The sequence below is a fragment of the Schistocerca piceifrons genome, chromosome 1 (assembly GCF_021461385.2).
Source record: "Schistocerca piceifrons isolate TAMUIC-IGC-003096 chromosome 1, iqSchPice1.1, whole genome shotgun sequence".
In the NCBI taxonomy this organism is placed as follows: Eukaryota; Metazoa; Arthropoda; class Insecta; order Orthoptera; family Acrididae; genus Schistocerca; species Schistocerca piceifrons.
This window is the reverse complement of record NC_060138.1, coordinates 191,916,620-191,937,452: the sequence shown is the minus strand read 5'-3', so window position 1 is coordinate 191,937,452 and position 20,833 is coordinate 191,916,620. Positions and strand designations below refer to the sequence as shown.

General features: G+C 38.4%; 1 protein-coding gene across 2 annotated transcripts in view; it reads left to right on the top strand.

Moving 5' to 3' along the window:
- LOC124788213 (cytoplasmic dynein 2 intermediate chain 1) overlaps window positions 1-20,833 on the top strand; it is a 176,430-nt gene that overhangs the window by 28,971 nt on the left and 126,626 nt on the right. For both annotated transcript variants that reach the window (XM_047255396.1, XM_047255404.1), the window contains exons 8-9: window positions 5,263-5,403; window positions 20,435-20,584. In XM_047255396.1, coding sequence (XP_047111352.1) covers window positions 5,263-5,403; window positions 20,435-20,584 — 291 coding nt within the window. The remainder of the gene's footprint in view (window positions 1-5,262; window positions 5,404-20,434; window positions 20,585-20,833) is intronic.

Below are 20,833 nucleotides of genomic sequence, written 5' to 3'. Positions count from 1 at the left end.
CAAGTGGTCGATTTAGAGATAATATATTCACTACAAAACACGGAAATAAGAATTGCTGTAGTAGTACTTCTTGACACCCAAAAACAAAATTTTCACAATTTTTAATACTTTATTTAATTGAGGGAAAGGGACAAGTAGTGAAGGTAAGGGTTAGGGTTGCTGATGATGTCATATGGGACAGATAGCAGATTGCTGCTAAGACATCGCTGTTGGAAATTAATAGAGACAATCTTGAAAGGAATAAGGGGGGAATGCAAATGGAAGCTAAATGTAGCCAGAAAAATGTGGAACAAAGAAGAGGACTGCTATGAAAGAGAGTGGACAAATCAAGGTGATACAAACAAGTGTATCTGGACTTCAAAAACTGCTGGAATTAAGAGGAAGGATCCATGTCACTTAAATGGTAAAACAGTTTCAGAGGATTTTTGTGCTATGTTTCATAAGATTAACACATGGTGACAGGATATTAGGTGTAACTGGTGTGAATTTTCTGTAGTCATCCACTCTTATAGATCAATAAAATTCATATAATCTGTCACCAGATCCATTGCTATGTTCCTCTGTGTTGATTTTCATACATTTAATGGCTATTTCCACACCTGTTCTCCTATCAATACCACTAGCTAGTACTAGTGACTCTACATTGACAGTTGGCATGGTACTCCTTGTTTGTTAATAACTGTGTCTCATTGGATGGGACTTCATGAGAAATGGATCTGCTACCACACACTCTCCATCAATAAATATAGGAGCCATTTTGGGACTGCTTTCACATTCTCATGCTGCATTAAAGGGACTGGCACATAATGAGCTCTGTTGCTTCATTGTTACTCAATCCAAGCCCATTGAAAATTAACCAAAATAAGGCTATAGTCGTCCACTTGTCACATATTACCAGTCTACAAAGGAAATTAAGAAAATCACAATTTAATACCTCATCACTGCTAACCTCATTAGGAATAGAGAACCACTTCAGTGGAAAGAGGAAGAAATAGGCTATGTATTTTAAAACATTTCATCAAATAATGAAAAATCCAAGATGGAATGTAATAATGTAATGAAAAGGATAGGAGCTACTCACCATATAGTGGAGGTGCTGAGTCACAGAAAGGCACAACAAAAAGACTGTCAGAAAGTTAGCTTTTGGCCAACAAGGCCTTTGTCAAAAGTAGACAGTGTACACACATGTACATACTCACGCAAATGCAACTCACACACATGACCACAGTCTCTGGCAGCTGGAGCCAGTCTGGCTCGTCATGGTGTAGTTCTTCTTTCAAATGTTCACACTTTGTGTATCTGTCCTACAGTTATTTAATAAAAGAGTTCTTCAACATACATTGTGTTACTGATTATCATTACTACACCATACAGACTGTCAGTGAACACAGTGAACTATACAGCAAGACCTTCAGAGGTGGTGGTCCAGATTGCTGTGCACTCCGGTATCTCTAATACCCAGTAGCATGTCCTCTTGCATTGATGCATCCCTGTATTTGTCATGGTATACTATCCACAAGTTCATCAAGGCAATGTTGGACCAGATTGTTCCACTCCTCAACAGCGATTCGGCATAGATCCCTCAGAGTGGTTGGTGGGTCACATCGTCCACAAACATCCCTTTTCAATCCATCCCAGGCATGTTTGATAGGGTTCATGTCTGGAGAACATGCTGGCCACATTAGTCGAGTGATGTTGTTACCCAGAAGGAACTCATTCACAAGATGTGCATGATATGGGGCCGCGAATTGTTGTCAATGAAGACAATATATGCTGCTGATATGGTTGCACTATTGGTCGGAGGATGGCATTCACGTATCATACAGCTGTTACAGCACCTTCTATGACCACCAGCAGCGTATGTCGGCCCCACATATTGCCACCTCCAAACAGCAGGGCACTCCACCTTGCTGCACTTGATAGACAGTGTGTCTATAGCGTTCAGCCTGACCGAGTTGCCTTGGAACACATCTCTGACGATTGTCTGGTTGAAGGCATATGTGACACTCATCAGTGAAGAGAGCGTGATGCCAATCCTGGGCGGTCCACTCGGCACGTTGTTGGGCCCATCTACACCAAGCGGCGCTGCATAGTGTCGTGGCTGCAAAGATAGACCGCCATAGACATTGGGAGTGAATTTCCACATCATGCAGCCTATGGCACACAGTTTGAGTCATAACACGACATCCTGTGGCTGCACGAAAAGCATTATTCCACATGTGGCATTGAAGTCAGGGTTCTTCTGAGCCATAATCCATAGGTAGTGGTCATTCACAGCAGTAGTAGCCCTTGGGCAGCCTGAGAGAGGCATGTCATTGACAGTTCCTGTCTTTCTGTATCTCCTCCATGTCCGAACAGCATCGCTTTGGTTCACTCAGAGATGCCAAGACACTTCCCTTGTTGAGAGCCCTTCCTGGGCCAAAGTAACAATGCAGACATGATCAAACTGCAGTATTGACTGTCTAGGCATGGTTGAACTACAGACAACACGAGCCGTGTCCTTTCTGGTGGAATGACTGGAACTCTTCAGCTGTTGGACCCCATCTGCCTAATAGGTGATGCTCATGCATCATTGTTTACATCTTTGGGCAGGTTTAGTGACATCACTGAACAGTCAAAGGGACTGTGTCTGTGATACAAAAACCACAGTCTTCAGGAGTTCTGGGAACCGGGGTGATGGAAAACTTTTTTTGATGTGCTTGGAAACCTGGAGGCTGGGGTGGCACTCTCACTTATTGGGGCACCTTGTTCATTGTTAGCATAATGTTGCTTGTGTACTCTTTACTTGTCTGTCTTTTAATTCTTCATCTAACTCTTGTGATGCAGATAAAATCTTTCTAGACTTTCTTAGAGATACATGCTTTAAAAAGCAACTAATTTCTTGCTGACAGGCATAATGAAAAAACTGCTAAATATTTAAGCTTTCAGACAAAATATTCCTGGTTCAGAATAGAAAACACACGCACATTCACACAAGCACAAAGCTCTCTCTCTCTCTCTCTCTCTCTCTCTCTCTCTCTCTCACACACACACACACACACACACACACACACACACACACACACACACACACACGCACGCACACAGACGGCCTCTGTCTCCAGCTGCTGTGGCCTCACAACAGCCAAAAACAATGGCCATGTGTGTGTGATTTGTGCTTGTCAGAATATTTCCAAAGAAGGACTTTTTTGTCCAAAAGCTTAAATGTTTAGAAGCCTTTACATTGTGCCTGTTTTCAATTCAATTCCTGCTCTACGTGTTGAGTATGTCTGTGCTTTTCACAATATTTTTGTTATTCCTTCCTAGACTTTACATTGTTTGACACTACTTCCTTGCTTATCTCTCAACTGCCTTTTTTTGCCAAGTCAATTCTTCCAAGCGGGATGCTCCTTCACATTTTCAACATAGTGCCCTCATCTTTGCCATACTATTCCTCTGCAATAGCATTCTAGAAGCTACAGTAGCTGCCCTTTGTGATTACATTGAATGGAGTACAATTATCAGTTAATGAACCATTGCTTACAGAGGAGTACATTTTGAGTTTAGATAAACCTACATAGCCACGTGACAACCTTTTCACCATGTTCCAGAATTAGCTTCTGCCATCTATCCAACTTTCATAATTAACCTGATGCACCCTATGACACCTTTAATAATACTTTCTTATTCTAAGGCTCATATGTGGGTGATGGATCCAACTGTTAGCTTACTCTGTGCACGTACTGTACTGAATAATGTAGCCAAATCACAGATGAAACATAAATAACCAATGAAGCACACATGTGGTCTATCAGCTGAAGTTTACATTTGTCAAGATTGCCAGTAAACTATGTATTGTTCCTGAATAAATTGTGGACCAAAACGGCAGCAACTACATAATCTGTTTCATCATTTGGACCAGTTAGATATCTTTGCTCAACAGTAGAATGGTGTGCAGCCCTGAAGATTGGTGAGGAATGTACAATGCGACACATCAACCAATAATATCACTCTGTCAGTTGTGTCTGTCATGAACTCCTTTTTGTGTACATTAAACATTTTGTTTCAACCTTATTGTTAGTGTATGAATGGTGACATCTATTTTTCCACTAGTCTTTTTTATGAGTGAGTCAATTTGTTTATGACAGAAGTGGAAACAAGAAAAGAACAGCTGCAGCATGTGGTGTGAAGCGGAGACAAGAAGCAAACAGGTGTCTCTGTAAAGTATTTTTTTCCTCTCTGTGCAGAACGCATCATTCATCCACCTTTTTAACTGCTCATGACCCTTTGACTTCTGGAAACGGAAATAGCGATCCAACATCTACTTAGCCCTTGTCATCCATTATTTCTTAATTTACTTTAGTAACATCTCCCTTGGTGTCTCCATTGTTTCGTACAGCCTTCCTACTACTCTTTGTCATTTACATGGTGGATTATCATTCTTATTATGTTTCCTGCAAGCCTCATTTTTGTTGTTTTTTGCTTTCTGTTCTACCCTGTCTCCTCGGGAATGAACTGGTTAAAAAATTTTAAAACTAGAGTTTAAATTGCAGTTGTAGATAAATATTCTTCTTGTATCACAAATATTGTCAAAGTAATTATTGATCAGGTTTGGCTACCAAACTCAGTTTTCACATCTTTAGTGACATAAATATTTTCAATATTTAATTAGATATTTAAATACAATTAACTTCAAAACTTTTATCAGTTTTGAACTACTTGCTTTTTTCTTCTGTGTGAAGTAAATGTAATAAACATTGTACAGCATGTTGCAGGAAGCTGCTGTTGTATGTCTTGTACACATTATTTAATTTCCTACTTCAGATCTTTCAAGAAGACATAATGTTTTATGCTATAATTGTTCATTATACTTTGTATAGAAATGACACACTCCACTTTTTAATTGTGTATAACTTTATTTTTGTGTTAAACAACACAGTTTTGCTCAAAGAGTTTATGAATTTACAGCCATCTTTGGCAGTTGCCGATATTTCGACAGGTAACCACCCTGTCAGTTTCAGGGCACAAATGTAATGAGAAAACACTGTGCAAGGAAATCTAAAGCCTTAGTAGAGGTAGGGCTATGCCAGCTAAGTCCCACCTGCCAATGGCTTAACTTTCCTTGCACAGTATTCTCCCATCAAACTTGTGCCCTAAAAATAACGAGATAGTCATCTGAAATATGACAAATTCTTGAAGATGGCAGTAAACCCATAAATTGCTTGAAAATTTTATACACTGGGAGAAACTGAAGTTTGAATTATGCTTAATTTGCTTGCTCAGATGTTGAGAAGAGTCAAGAAACGTGGTGAGCAGCTTATGAAAATGATCCATTTTGATGTTGTTAGCTTTGGTCTTCTTGATTTACCACCAATTCCATATGATATTTACATGAGATGTTATGGGAAATGTAATTCTGTTCAGGTAAGTAACTATCTTTCTTTTTTGATACTTTTTCAAGTAATTTTCAAATAATTTTTGTGTATTAATGTTATTCTGTCAGACTGGTGTTATGTATGTTGTCATATTTGCAATTTATAGTACAGTAAAATAATTAGCAGATAGAGGATGATGAAACTTTTCAAAGTGTGTAGACAACCACTGTACTGAAAGAAAAAAAATCACAATAAGTGAATATAAAAATAATTTTAAATGATGATTCTCTTAAGAACCCCCAATTTTATTTTTTCACAAGCTGTTATTGTGATATAATCCATAAATATTGTTGCACATCAATAGTCAGATTCCAAAACATTAGAATTCCACATGACATGAAAGTCAGGGAGGGATAAAATGAAGGACAAGTCACTCAAACCCCCCTTGAAAATTCCTCAACCTACCACTCTCTCATCTATGAAAAAGGAACTACTAGTTTCAAAAGCTAGAGATTGAATCACTTTTGCGGTTAAATGTGTCTGTCAACAGTACTACATATTATGCCTGCTTAGGGACATACTGTCTAGCAATTCTGTCTTGCTTCAGTTACTTAACTTAATTTTTTTTGGTACAAAATATGATACCTGATTATCATGATCATTCATGTTCCTGACAGCTTATGGTCTTATGGTAACCACTGGATATATACACTATGTGATCAAAAGTATCCAGACACCTGGCTGAAAATTATTTACAAGTTCGTAGCACCTCCCATCAGTAATGCTGGAATTCAATATTGTGTTGGCCCACCCTTAGCCTTGATGAAAGCTTCCACTCTTGCAGGCATATGTTCAATCAAGTGCTGGAAAGTTTATTGGTGAATGTCATCCCATTCTTCACGGAGTGCTGCACTGAGGAGAGGTGTCGATATCGGTCGATGAGGCATGGCACGAAGCTGGTGTCCCAAAACATCCTAAAGGTTTTCTATATGATTCAGATCAGGACTCTGTGCAGGCCCATCCATTACAGGGATGTTATTGTCATGTAACCACTCCACCACATGCCATGCATTATGAACAGGTGCTAGATCGTGTTGTAAGATGCAATCACCATACCCGAATTGCTCTTCAACAGTGGGAAGCAAGAAGATGCTTAAAACATCAATGTAGGCCTGTGCTGTGGTAGTGCCATGCAAAACAAGGGGTGCAAGCCCACTCAATGAAAAACATGACCACACCGTGACAGCACCACCTCCAAATTTTACCGTTGGCACTACACATGCTGGAAGATGACTTTCACTGGGGATTTGCCGTACCCACACCCTGCCATCAGATCACCACATTGTGTACCATGATTCGTCACTCCACACAATGTTTTTCCACTGTTCAATTGTCCAATGTTTACGCTCCTTACACCAAGCAAGGCATCATTTGGCATTTACCAGTGTGATGTGTCTTATGAGCAGCCACTCAACCTGGAATTCAAGTTTTCTCACCTCCACTATTTGCAGTGGGTCCTGATGCAGTTTGGAATTCCTGTGTGATGGTCTTGATAGATGTCTGCCTATTACACATTACGACACTCTTCAACTGTTGGCGGTCTCCGTCAGTCAACAGACAAGGTCGGCGTGTATGCTTTTGTGTTGTACATGTCCCTTCACATTTTCACTTGACTATCACTTCAGAAACAGTGGATCTAGAGAGGTTTAGGAGTGTGGAAAACTTGTGTACATAAGTATGACACAAGTGACACCCAATCTCCGGACCACGTTCGAAGTCCATGAGTTCCGCAGAGTGCCTCATTCTGTTCTCTCACGATGTCTAATGACTACTGAGGTCACTGATATGGAGAACCTGGCAGTAGGTGGAAGCACAATGCACCTAATATGAAAAACATATGTTTTTTGGGGTTTCCAAATACTTTTATCGCATAGTGTATGTTGTGCAAATTTATTTTTGCAAAGGAAATGGAAGGCAGACCTTCACATCTTTTCAAAGGCTAATTGTGTGCATGGAATCACTGCTTTCTGTCCTGTTATCTTTTCTAAAGAAAACGTAGGAGTGAAACAGCCATTGTAAGGTAGCTGCGGTGTGGAATGTGATTTATTTATTATATACAATTTTCAAGTCATTTGTTTTGATGTGAAGGAGACATGTCAAGATTTACAGTAAGAACATTTTTTAAGAAAAATACAAAAGTTCACATTCTTTATATACATTTCTGAAATACTTCTACATGAACACTTACCATAATTTTCAGTGCTCAAAAAATAAAACATATAATTCCATTTTTCAATCTTTGAAACTTCCTCAGTGAAGTTTTCAATTGAATAATAACACTTTTCCACCAGGTGAGTAAAGAACCATACTTTCAGTGAACCAATCTCCACGTTATATGTATTACTACCTTTTATTTTATTGTAAATACCCCATATAGTCTGACTGCTTGGGCATAGCATTTTAAATAGTTTGTAGGAAGTTTAAAATTTTTTCTGTAACAAGTGCTGTTGTTGGGTGTAAATGAAAATTGTCAAGTGTATATTGAGTTTATATAAGGACACCAGCACCTCATATGAGATACAATGAGAAAGTAACAGAATTTTTTTTATTTCTTGGCTTTTTGCATTGAATTTTCAATTTTTAATTTTTTTTCTTTTTATTTATCTTGTTGGTACAAATGTAACTGGTGTAGTCTGCATTGACAGTCAAAAGGGATATATGTGTTTTTGAGTGCCTGGCAAATTTTTACTTTTGAAAGAGATGGATTAAAGAATTTGCATTACATTTTGGTTGGAAAATGGAAGAAAGTGCAACACTGCGTTTGAAATGCTGACAATGGCTTTTGGCGAATCTACCATGAGTAAGACAAGAGTTTACAAGTGCTATAAAGATGTCAATGAGGGTTGATAAGACGTTGAAGATGATGACCACCCTGGACACTGTAGCACAACAATTACTGGTAACAACGTGGAAGAAGTAAATAAAATGGTTCTGTAAAATTGCCACGTAATCAGCAGAGAGATTTCTGATGATGTTGGGCTATCTTTTGTCTTATACCATGCAATTTTTTTGGATGTTTTTGGCATGAAACATGTAGCAGCAAAGTTTGTTCCAAAATTGTTGAATTTCGATCAAAAGCAACGTTGTGCAGACATCATTCAGAAATTGCTGAATGAAGTCAACAACAATCCAGAACTTCTAAAGAAGGTTATAACAGGTGAAAAATCATGAGGATATGGGTATGATATTGAAGCAAAGGCCCAGTCATTCCAGTGGAAACTTCCTGAAGAGCGAAGACCTAAAAAAATTCAACAGGTTCAATCACATATGAAGGTTCTTCTCACTGTTTTCTTCAATAACAATGAGATGGTGCCTCATGAGCTCCTACCTTATGGCCATATGGTCTGTAAGGAATACTACCTGTAACCTATGCACCATTTGTATGAAGCAATCAAGAAAACAACTGGAATTGTGCAAAATCACTCGTGGAAATTGCATGATGATAATCCTCCCACTCACACCTCAATGCTTGTTCATGGTTTTTTTGCAAAAAAGTAATCACTATGTTGCCGCAGCGACCATATACACTGGACATGGCCCCCTGCAACTTCTTTTTATTGCCGTAACTGAAGAGAACTGTGAAAGGACATCATTTTGCCACAATTGATCAGATAAAAACAGAATCACTGAAGGAGCTAAACATTGTAATGAAAAGTGAGTTCCAGAAGTGCTTCCAAGACTGGAAAAAGCGCTGGAACAATTGTATTGCTACTGAGGGAGATTACTTTGAATGGGGAAAAGCTGACGATGAATAAATAAAGATTTTTTAGGAAAAACAAAAATTCCCATTTCTTTTTAATCACACCTTGTACGTGTAAAGTGAAGGAATGATTAGAAATTTTAATTTTTTTTTAACTGTGGCCAACAGGATATCTGTTGTTTGACAACATGCATATTTTAATCATTTTATTTTGTAATTAGGAGCCTTGTAAATTTGCTAAATTTCCTCAGAAGATTATGCCATAATGAATTACTGACTCAAAGTAGCAAAGACAGACTTATCTTTCTGGTGTCTAAATTTGTGGCATATGAAAAAAAAAAATGCACATTGCAAATACTAAGCAATTCAGTTTGTTTTTTAAGTAGTGTGTGGGTATCTTCCAATTTAAATTTTTAAGAGTTAGACCACCTAATAACTTTACATGGTTTGCTTATGTGATATCATGATCACTGAAAGTTCTTCATCACACACACATACACTACTGGCCATTAAAATTGCTACACCATGAAGGTGACATGCTACAGACGCAAAATTTAACTGACAGGAAGAAGATGCTGTGATATGCAAATGATTAGCTTTTCTGAACATTCACACAAGGCTGGTGCCAGTGGGGACACCTACAACATGCTGACATGAGGAAAGTTTCCAACCGATTTCTCATACACAAACAGCAGTTGACTGGTGTTGCTTGGTGAAACGTTGTTGTGATGCCTCATGTAAGGAGGAGAAATGCGTACCATCATGTCTCTGACTTTGATAAAGGTCAGATTGTACTCTATTGTGATTGCGGTTTATCGTATCGTGGCATTTCTGCTCGCGTTGGTCGAGATCCAATGACTGTTAGCAGAATGTGGAATTGGTGGGTTCAGGAGGTTAATACAGAACGCCGTGCTGGATCACAACGGCCTCGTATAACTAGCAGTCGAGATGACAGGCATCTTATCTGCATGGCTGTAACGGATCGTGCAGCCACGTCTTGATCCCTGCATCAACAGATGGGGACGTTTGCAAGACAACAACCATCTGCATGAACAGTTCGACGACATTTGCAGCAGCATGGACTATCAGCTTGGAGATCATGGCTGCGGTTACCCTTGACGCTGCATCACAGATAGGAGCGCCTGCAATGGTGTACTCAACGATGAACATGGGTGCACAAATGACAAAACATCATTTTTTTCGGACGAACCCAAGTTCTGTTTACAGCATTATGATGGTCGTATCCGTGTTTGGCAACACTGCGGTAAACGCTCAGTGGAAGCGATCCCTGCGAAACCCTACATTTCAGCAGGATAATGCACGACCGCATGTTGCAGGTCCTGTACGGGCCTTTCTGGATACAGAAAATGTTCAACTGCTGCCCTGGCCAGCACATTCTCCAGATCTCTCACCAACTGAAAACGTCTGGTCAATGGTGGCCGAGCAATTGGCTCGTCACAGTTGGCCAGTCACTACTCTTGACGAACTGTGGTATCGTGTTGAAACTACATGGGCAGCTGTACCTGTACACACCATCCAAGCTCTGTTTGACTCAATGCTCAGGCGTATCAAGGCCGTTATTATGGCCAGAGGTGGTTGTTCTGGGTACTGATTTCTCAGGATCTATACACCCAAATTGCGTGAAAATGTAATCACATATCAGTTCCAGTATAATACGAGGGCTATCCACAAAGTACATTACGTTTTGAAATTAAAAATAAATAAAGTATTGGAAATTTTTTTTATTATATACAAATGAAAGCCACACTTAAATACTACTTTTCTACATAGTTGCCATTTAAATTAAGGCACTTATCATAGTGATGGACGAGCTTGGAAATTCCTTCGTCGTAAAATTCGGCCGCCTGCGCCTTCAACCACGTGGTTACCTCTTCTTGAAGCTGTGCGTCGTCATCAAAACGCTGCATAGCCAACCACTTCTTCATTGCTGGCAATAAGTGGAAGTCGCTCAGTGCCAGGTTGGGACTGTACGGCGGATGAGGAAACAACTCCCACTTAAAAGATTCGAGAACTTCATGAGTGACATTTGCCATGTGGGCCCGGGCGTTGTCGTGAATCAGCAAGAACTTTGAGCCCAACTTCCCCCTGCGCTTGTTTTGTATTGCTCTTCTGAGGTTGTGCAGAGTTTGGCAATACCTTTGAGAGTTTATTTTAGTGCCTCTTTCCAGGAAATCCACAAAAATTGTATTTCTACCGGGTTACTCATTAACCACGTGGTTGAAGGCGCAGGCGGCCGAATTTTACGACAAAGGAATTTCCAAGCTCGTCCATCGCTACAATAAGTGCCTTAATTTAAATGGCAACTATGTAGAAAAGTAGTATTTAAGTGCGGCTTTCATCTGTATATAATTAAAAAAATTTCCAATACTTTATTTATTTTTAATTCCAAAACGTAATGTACTTTGTGGATAGCCCTCGTATATTTGTCCAATGAATACCCGTTTATCATCTGCATTTCTTCTTGGTGTAGCAATTTTAATGGCCAGTAGTGTGTATATGTATAATAGAGGGAAACATTCCACGTGGGAAAAATATATCTAAAAACAAAGATGATGTAACTTACCAAATGAAAGCGTTGGTATGTTGATAGAGACACTAACAAACACAAACACACACACAAAATTCAAGCTTTCGCAACCCACGGTTGCTTCATCAGGAAAGAGGGAAGGAGAGGGAAAGACAAAAGGATGTGGGTTTTAAGGGAGAGGGTAAGGAGTCATTCCAATCCCAGGAGCGGAAAGACTTACCTTAGGAGGAAAAAGGAACAGGTATACACTCGCACACACACACATATCCATCCACACATATACAGACACAAGCAGACATATTTAAAGACAAAGAGTTTGGGCAGAGATGTCAGTCGAGGCGGAAGTGCAGAGGCAAAGATGTTGTTGAATGACAGGTGAGGTATGAGTGGCGGCAACTTGAAATTAGCGGAGATTGAGGCCTGGTGGGTAACGGGAAGAGAGGATATACTGAAGAGCAAGTTCCCATCTCCAGAGTTTGGATAGGTTGGTGTTGGTGGGAAGTATCCAGATAACCCGGACGGTGTAACACTGTGCCAAGATGTGCTGGCCGTGCACCAAGGCATGTTTAGCCACAGGGTGATCCTCATTACCAACAAACACTGTCTGCCTGTGTCCATTCATGCGAATGGACAGTTTGTTGCTGGTAATTGGCACATAGAATACATCACAGTGTAGGCAGGTCAGTTGGTAAATCACGTGGGTGCTTTCACACGTGGCTCTGCCTTTGATTGTGTACACCTTCCGGGTTACAGGACTGGAGTAGGTGGTGGTGAGAGAGTGCATGGGACAGGTTTTACACCGGGGGCGGTTACAAGGATAGGAGCCAGAGGGTAGGGAATGTGGTTTGAGGATTTCATAGGGATGAACTAACAGGTTATGAAGGTTAGGTGGACGGCGGAAAGACACTCTTGGTGGAGTGGGGAGGATTTCATGGAGGATGGATCTCATTTCAGGGCAGGATTTGAGGAAATCGTATCCCTGCTGGAGAGCCACATTCAGAGTCTGGTCCAGTCCCGGAAAGTATCCTGTCACAAGTGGGGCACTTTTGTGGTTCTTCTGTGGGAGGTTCTGGGTTTGAGGGGATGAGGAAGTGGCTCTGGTTATTTGCTTCTGTACCAGGTCGGGAGGGTAGTTACGGGATGCGAAAGCTGTTGTCAGGTTGTTGGTGTAATGGTTCAGGGATTCCGGACTGGAGCAGATTCGTTTGCCACGAAGACCTAGGCTGTAGGGAAGGGACCGTTTGATGTGGAATGAGTGGCAACTGTCATAATGCAGGTACTGTTGCTTGTTAGTGGGTTTGATGTGGACGGACGTGTGAAGCTGGCCATTGGACAGATGGAGGTCAACGTCAAGGAAAGTGGTGTGGGATTTTGAGTAGGACCAGGTGAATCTGATGGAACCAAAGGAGTTGAGGTTGAAGAGGAAATTCTGGAGTTCTGCTTCACTGTGAGTCCAGATCATGAAGATGTCATCAATAAATCTGTACCAAACTTTGGGTTGACAGGCCTTGGTAACCAAGAAGGCTTCCTCTAGGCGACCCATGAATAGGTTGGCTTACGAGGGGGCCATCCAGCATTTCCTTTCACGCTGATCACCTGCCACCCTACCTAAAACCTCTTTCCTCATTACCTTAGCCAGCTTCATCCTGACCCACAACTTCTTCACTTTTGAAGGCCAGACATACCAACAATTAAAGGGAACAGCCATGGGTACCAGGCTTTCTCATATCAAAAATAGTCCTGTTGCCTTTTTACCATTATCTAATGGAACATGCCTTTTGAGTAAACTCATTGCCAATATTTATAGTCCTCTTTCTGTGCTAGAATCTAAACAGATTTATGAAAATTTTCGAACTTGTGTTCTACACCTACATCTATACTCAGAATACCACCATGAAATGCATAGTGGGGGTTACATCCCATTGTACCAGTTACAAGAGTTTCTTCCCATTCCACTCATGTATGGAGCACAGGAAGGATAATTGTGTGAATGCCTCTGTGCATGCTATAATTATTCTAATCTTATCCTCATGACCCCTATGTGTGTGATAAACAGGGGGATTGTAGTATATTCCTAGAGTCATAATTTAAAGGCACTTCTTGAATTTTGCTAGTAGATTTTCTGTGGATAGTTTACGTCCATCTTCAAGAGTCAGCCAGTTGTTTCTTCAGTATCTCTGTGACATATTCCCACATATCAAACATACCTGTAACCTTTTGTGCTGCTCTTCTCCATATATGTTGAATATCCCCTGTTAGTCCTGTTTGGTACAGGTCCCACACACTTGAGCAGTATTCTATAACCAGTTGCACAACTGATTGTTAAGCAATTCCTTTGTAGACTAATTGCACTTCAGTATTCTACCAATAAATCGAAGTCTACTACCTGCTTTATCCATGACTGAGCCTGTGTGATCATTCTATTTCATATCCCTATGAAGTGTTACACCCAGGTATTTGTATGAGTTGAATGATTCCAGCAGTGACTAATTGATATTATAGGATACAATGTTTTTTCGTTTTGTGAAGTGCACAATTTTACATTTTTGAACATCTAAAGCAAGTTTCCAATCTCTGCACCACTTTGAAATCTTATCAAAATCTGACTAAATGTTTATGTTTCTTCTTTCAGACAGTACATTATTATAGATAAGTGTATCATCTGCAAATGTCTGAGGTTACTATTAATATTGTCTGCAAGGTCATTAATATACAGCATGAACAGCAAGGGCCCCAACACACTTCCCTCGGGTTCTTCTATATTTGACGATGACTGTCCATCCAAGATAACATGCTGTGCCCTCCCTATCAAAATGTCCTCAGTCCAGTCAAAAATTTCACTTGATACCCCAAATGATTGTACTTTTGCCAATATGCTTAGGTGTGATACTGAGTCAAATGATTCTCTGAAATCAGGAAATACTACATCTACCTGACTAACTTGATTCAAATTTTACAGTATGTCATGTGAAAAAAGTGCAAGTTATGTTTAACATCAATTTTTTTGGAATCCATGCTGGTTGGCATGAAGGAGGTCATTCTGTTCAAGGTATCTCATTATGTTTGAGCTCAGATGATGTTCTAAGATTCTACAACAAACTTATGGCAAGCATATTGGACGTTAGTTTTGTGGATCACTTCTACTACCCTTCTGGTAGACAGGTGTGACCTGTGCTTTTTTTCCAAGAACTGGGCATGGCTTTTTGTTTGAGGGATGTACAATAGATGACCATTAGAGGAGGGGCTAACTCAGACACAAATTCAGTATAGAACCTCCTATGGATTCCATAAAGCCTTGGTGCACTGTTCAGTTTTAACAATTTCAGCTGTTTCTCAACACCACTGACACTAACACCTAACAATATATTTTGGATAAATGACAGCATCAATCATAAATTTTGAAATTCTTTGTTTTACAGATTGATTTCGGTCACTATGTGATTTAAAGTTACTAGCTAGTTGTTAAAAATAATATTGGAGTTTTATTTTTTTATTCATTGTGATCTGTCACTGCCATGATCCTGGATTCTTAGACAGCTACTATAAAATTTAACTATAAAGTTAAATGAATATTTCAAGTATAATGTTTTAACAAAGTATTTATTGCGATCTCAAAAAATCAAAGCATCTTTACAAAACTCAAATAAGTATTAACATACTTACAATAATGAAATGAATCTTACCCCACAAGCTACATGCTTCCTGTCCAACTTCACACAAAGTACTGACCGACTCTGCCAACATGGCTGACATCTTATATACCTTTTAAACAATTCCAAACAATCCTCGGCATTGTTTAAAATGGTTTTTTGATTAAATAACAATTAAAATATGTATTTAAAATAAATATATAAATGTATGTTTGCTCCTGTACAGCAAGCACATTACTGTATTAGTCTGTGTCTGTGATTTGTTTTGAATATAACTTCTTGGATATGTAATTGCAATAATGTATTTACATATTTTATTAATTACTAGAGGCTCCCTTCACAGAAAATATTCCTATCATTTACAGTGCTTTTGTACTTCAACATAATTGCAATGTAGTAGTTAGTTTTATTGATATAATTTTTTCCGGCATATTACAACTTTTTGTTTACATGTCTCATCCCGAATTAGACTGGAGAATGTACGTTTTAAGTGGTTTTTTTATGGACTGTTACATTTTAAAGTTCAGGGATATAAAGGCATTATATTAATTGTAAAATTGCAACTAGGTTCCACAATAAGTTTCATATACTTATTATATAAAACAATGAAAAATCCATGATGGAATAATAACTATATTATGAAAAGGCTGCACTGCTACTCACCATATAGTGGAGATGCTGAGTCATAAAAAGGCACAACAAAAAAAAGCTAAACAAGTAAGCTTTCAACCAGAAGGCCTTCTTCTGAAGTAGATAGCAAACAAACACACTTTCATGCAAACACAACTCACATGATCACTCTCTTTGGCTGCCAAGGCCAGATTGTGAGCAGCAGTGCATGATGAGAGAAGCAATCTGGGTGGTGGGAGTAAGGAGGCTGGGGCAGGGAGGAGGAGGTATAGCAGTATAGGGATGGGGGATGGTAAAATGTTGCTAGTGTGAGAATACACGGTCGAGATGTGAGAGGGTAGGGCATCTCCATGCAGTTAGGAGGTTAGACAGATTGGGGGGGGGGGGGGGGGAAGAAGAGAGGTAAAAAGACTGTGGTGCATTGTTGGAATAGAAGGCTGTGAAGCAGTCATTGACATGAAGAACATTGTGGTGAGCAACATGCTCAGCAACTGGGTAGTCCAGCTGTTTCTTGCCCACAGTTTGTCAGTGGCCATTCATATGGATAGACAGCTTGTTGGATGTCATTCCCTTGTAGAACACAGCACATGATTGAAATATAGTTTGTAGATCACATGATTGGTTTCACAGGTAGCCCTGCCTTTGATGGGATAGTTGAAGCATGTAATCGGACTGGAGTAGGTGGTGTTGGGAGAATGTGTGAGACTACCATTGCATCTATGCCTATTATGGAGATACGAGGCGAGGCATTGGGAGCAGGGGTTGAGAAGGGATGGACGAGGACACTGTGTAGGTTTGACGGGCTGCGGAATAACACTGCGGGAGGGGTCGGAAGGTTAGTGGGGAGAACATTCCTCATTTCTGGGCACTATGAGAGAATTTGAGAAACTGATGAAAATTCCAAAATAGGATTAAATAACAAAGAAAATTATGAAATAATAGTAAATTGTTTTGACAGGTTTTTAAACTGTCCAGTTCCAACAGTTAAACTGGTGTTTCCAGCAATATCACAAAATCTGTAAGAAGATTTCTTACCAGCAGAGTAAGAAATTCATGAAGCCATCAAACCACTCATAGACAACAAAGCAAGTGGTGAAGACTCCATTCCAGTGGAATTGTTGAAATGGTCAAAACCAAAAATTATAAATGATCCACAGCAGTTTTTTGTGGACATGATTCCAGAAGAGTATAAAACAGCACTAATTCAGCTGCTACATAAAAAGGGAGACAAAGAAAATGTCAGCAATTACAAAGGAGATTAATTTCTTCCAGTGCCACACAAAATACTATCAAAAATTCTCTTGGACAGAGTTGTAGAAACTTTAGACAAACAACATCATGGTGTTTTTCAAAAGGGAAGATCTTGTACAGAACAGATATTTAAATTAAAATCAGTAATTTTTCACAGAGTGTTAAGCAGCAAACTTTCAATAGTATCATTTATTGATTTCAAGAAAGCATTTGATTTGGTAGGCATGGAAATGATATATAAAATCATTAGAAAATTTGATGTTGAAGCAAAATTAGCAAACATTGTTTGTGAAAATCTAACATACAATATGTGAAGTTAAAGTTATGAGAGAAATATCTTAGCCATTTGAAATAAAAATGTGTTGGACAAGGGAGTGGTTTATCATCTTTACTGTTTAACTATTTCTGGAAAAAATAATACGTATCTGAAATCTGTAGCTAAAAAAAAAATCACAAAATTGAACCAATGATTTTAGCAAGGAAAACAAATGGAATGAACATAAACTGACTGGCTTTTGCAGAAGATTTTGTAATACTTTCAAAACATCTGACAGACACAGTTATTCAAATAAATTAATGATTTTACTTTTGTATGGAGACACAGTCATATAAAACTTTCTGAAGGATATAACAGCCATTTGGCTGTACAACAGGTTTTGTTTCACAATTTAGATTTTGGCCTTAGGCCATTATCAAGTGTTGCAACTGCAACAGATTAAAGCACAATAAAAGTACAAGTATCTGAGAAAGCATCGAAAAATATCGGAGCAAACAGTTAAATCAATGTATGAGCCAATTGATTTGTTCTCTTACTTACATACAAATCGTTAGATGTGAGTAGAATCCAAGTCATTGTCAAAATATAACCTTTGGTTATATAAGCCAATTTTGTCAAAGTAAATGCAATAGTGTTTGTGTAATATGCTAATGTACTGGCAGTTGACATGACCCAGTTGATATGGTTGTGGAAAATAGATGATCAAACCACAGGTTTCAAACTTTGCTACCTTATGTCTAAGCAGCCACTGACATAAACATAAGTGAAATGATCATCTAAGATCATCATAAAGGCATCCCAGTTTGCACAATGCGATCTGTGGTGTGTCATGGGAGCTGGTAGTGGGTCTCTTTATTATGCAAGCTGCTTACATTATCTTTGAAGTGGCCAGAGGATGCCGGTGGTTATATAATATGGTGTGAAGAGCCAGTTTTCCAGTGTGCATGTAAAAACATGACTTATACCATCACAATTAAAGATACATAAAAGTACAATCTTGCAAGAGTGAAATATTGATACATGGTGAATTATAAAATAAGCAGCTATACATTGATATGAATTCCCAATTGTTAAATAAATCTTCTGGAAGAAACAGCAAATAGAACTGCTCTCAAAATTTCAGCTGAAAAAAAAACAAAATTAATTACAAATACAAAAAATGCACCGAAATTCTTAGAAACACAAATAGGTAAAATAGAATGAGTAAGTAAAGAAACTATACAACAGAATGGACTGGAAAAATGCAGTAGATGTCAATGTTAACAAAATGGAGAGAGAATATGGTTTGACAAACAATATTTACAAGAAGAAATGCACAGCTAGATAAACAAAACTAAGACACACCACAGTGATAAAACCAGAAAGGTTGTATGGATATAAATGCCTAACACTGGGCTAGAAGCTGAACAAAACAGAGGTATTTGAATGATGGATTACTGGAAAAATAGTGGGTGCAATAAACTAAAGATGGCTGGAAAATGAAATGTAACTAGAAGACCTACAAAAATGTAAGGAAGATTAATCTTTTTGGTCACATCTACTGAATTAATGAGAAACGGCTAATGAAAAAAATCTTCCTGTATTTCTGGAAGAATAAATTGACAGTAGCATGGTTTACAGAAATAAGGAAAGAACTAGAAAAAAATAACATCAAAGAATAATAAATAACAGGCAGAAAACTTTTTAAGAAAAAAATACTAAATTTAGAAGCTTTTCAGTGCAGAAGAAATAAGAAATTGGGAAAAACATGGGCAAAAGAAAAGAGAAGATAACATGAGGAGAAGATGAAGGAGCGCTGGAAAAATAAGAAACAACATCAAGCTTTGAACATGAAACTTAAAAGTGTGGAGACGTGACAATAGCCACTGTGCCACTTTTTGGTTGAGCTACTTATTTGCTGAAAGACACATAAAGCACCTTGAAAACTTTATCTGCCATTTCCTCAGAAACTATCAAATGTCTACAGGTAAGCCAAGACACATGTTCACTTGTTTTGACCTCTCTTCTACTAAGCAATGGTTCGCAGAATCTAGGTTATAGCACTTGCCATGTTCTCCTCGTAAGTTGGAAGGTGTACCCAACCTCTGGATTTACAAGTGCAAACAGGCCCAAATCACTTAATTTCCTGAAAGACTGCCCTAAGCAGCAAAGAAGACAAATTTGACTGAAGATGCAGTAAAAATTGCATAGAAAGGGATAAGCTGCTGTTGTACGCCATATGACTCTCAAAATTGCTTCAGCAAAATTTCTAATTTGTGAGATGAAAAACAGAAATAAACATTTCACAGTAAAATGTGTTACCCATAAATGAAGTTAATAATGTTTGACAAATAATTTTGTTTTCTTTCAAATGATGAAAGTTTTGTCAATATCAGGAAAGGAGTAAAAATGTTTTAAAAAAATGGTATTATTAGACTTCCAACTGATTTATGATACATGTATACTTCTTAAAAGACAGATATTGAAATTATAACATATTAACTTTGTAAACTAGTAAGTGCATAGGTGTTTGTGTGTGTGTGTGTGTGTGTGTGTGTGTGTGTGTGTGCATGTGGGTGTGTGTGTGTGGGTGTGTGTGTTATAATGCAATTTTTCTCAGGAGATTAGTTTTAATTCAATTTCTGATCTGTGAAACACCATTCATTTAAAAGTTTATGAACATAAAGTAACAAATTACATTACATTTGAATCACATTGACATAAAAAAAAAAAAAAAAAAAAAAAAAAATTTACATGTGCAATCGCAAAACAGGAAAACATGAATATTTTGTAAAATCTCTGTCTTCCAAGATTAAAGGTTCTTTTACACAAATTCTTTTATATTGCTGTTTACTGTACCTTCATGTGTAGTTCAGTGACTACATATGTTTAATGAGTCTTTACATGACTTAACTCTTATCTGAAGTTTTTGTTTTATGAGTTTTTGCAAAAACTTGAACTACTGATTATGTGCTATTTTCACAGGCATATGTTCAAACTAATGAAGACAATTTAACTGAAGAAACTCAGACAGAAGAGATAACAATGAAAAATAAATGGACACAGAACCCAGTGTCTTTCCATACTCTCAAAAAAGATGATGATAAGAATAATGAAATACAATTGTTTTCACAGGCAAGTCAGGCAGATGCTTTAAATGTTAGGTTGTTAATAATCCACAGAACATATGCATGATATGTCAGCAACATCTTTTGTATTATTTTTCACTCATTTTATCAGTATCGGCACACATTTGATATTTCAAATTTCATGTTTTTGATGTCTTAAATACGTCTATTAAATATTGCATTTACTGAATGGGAAATAGTAATATGGAAAGGACAGATTGCCACTCACCACATTGAGGAGGCACTGAGTCACAGA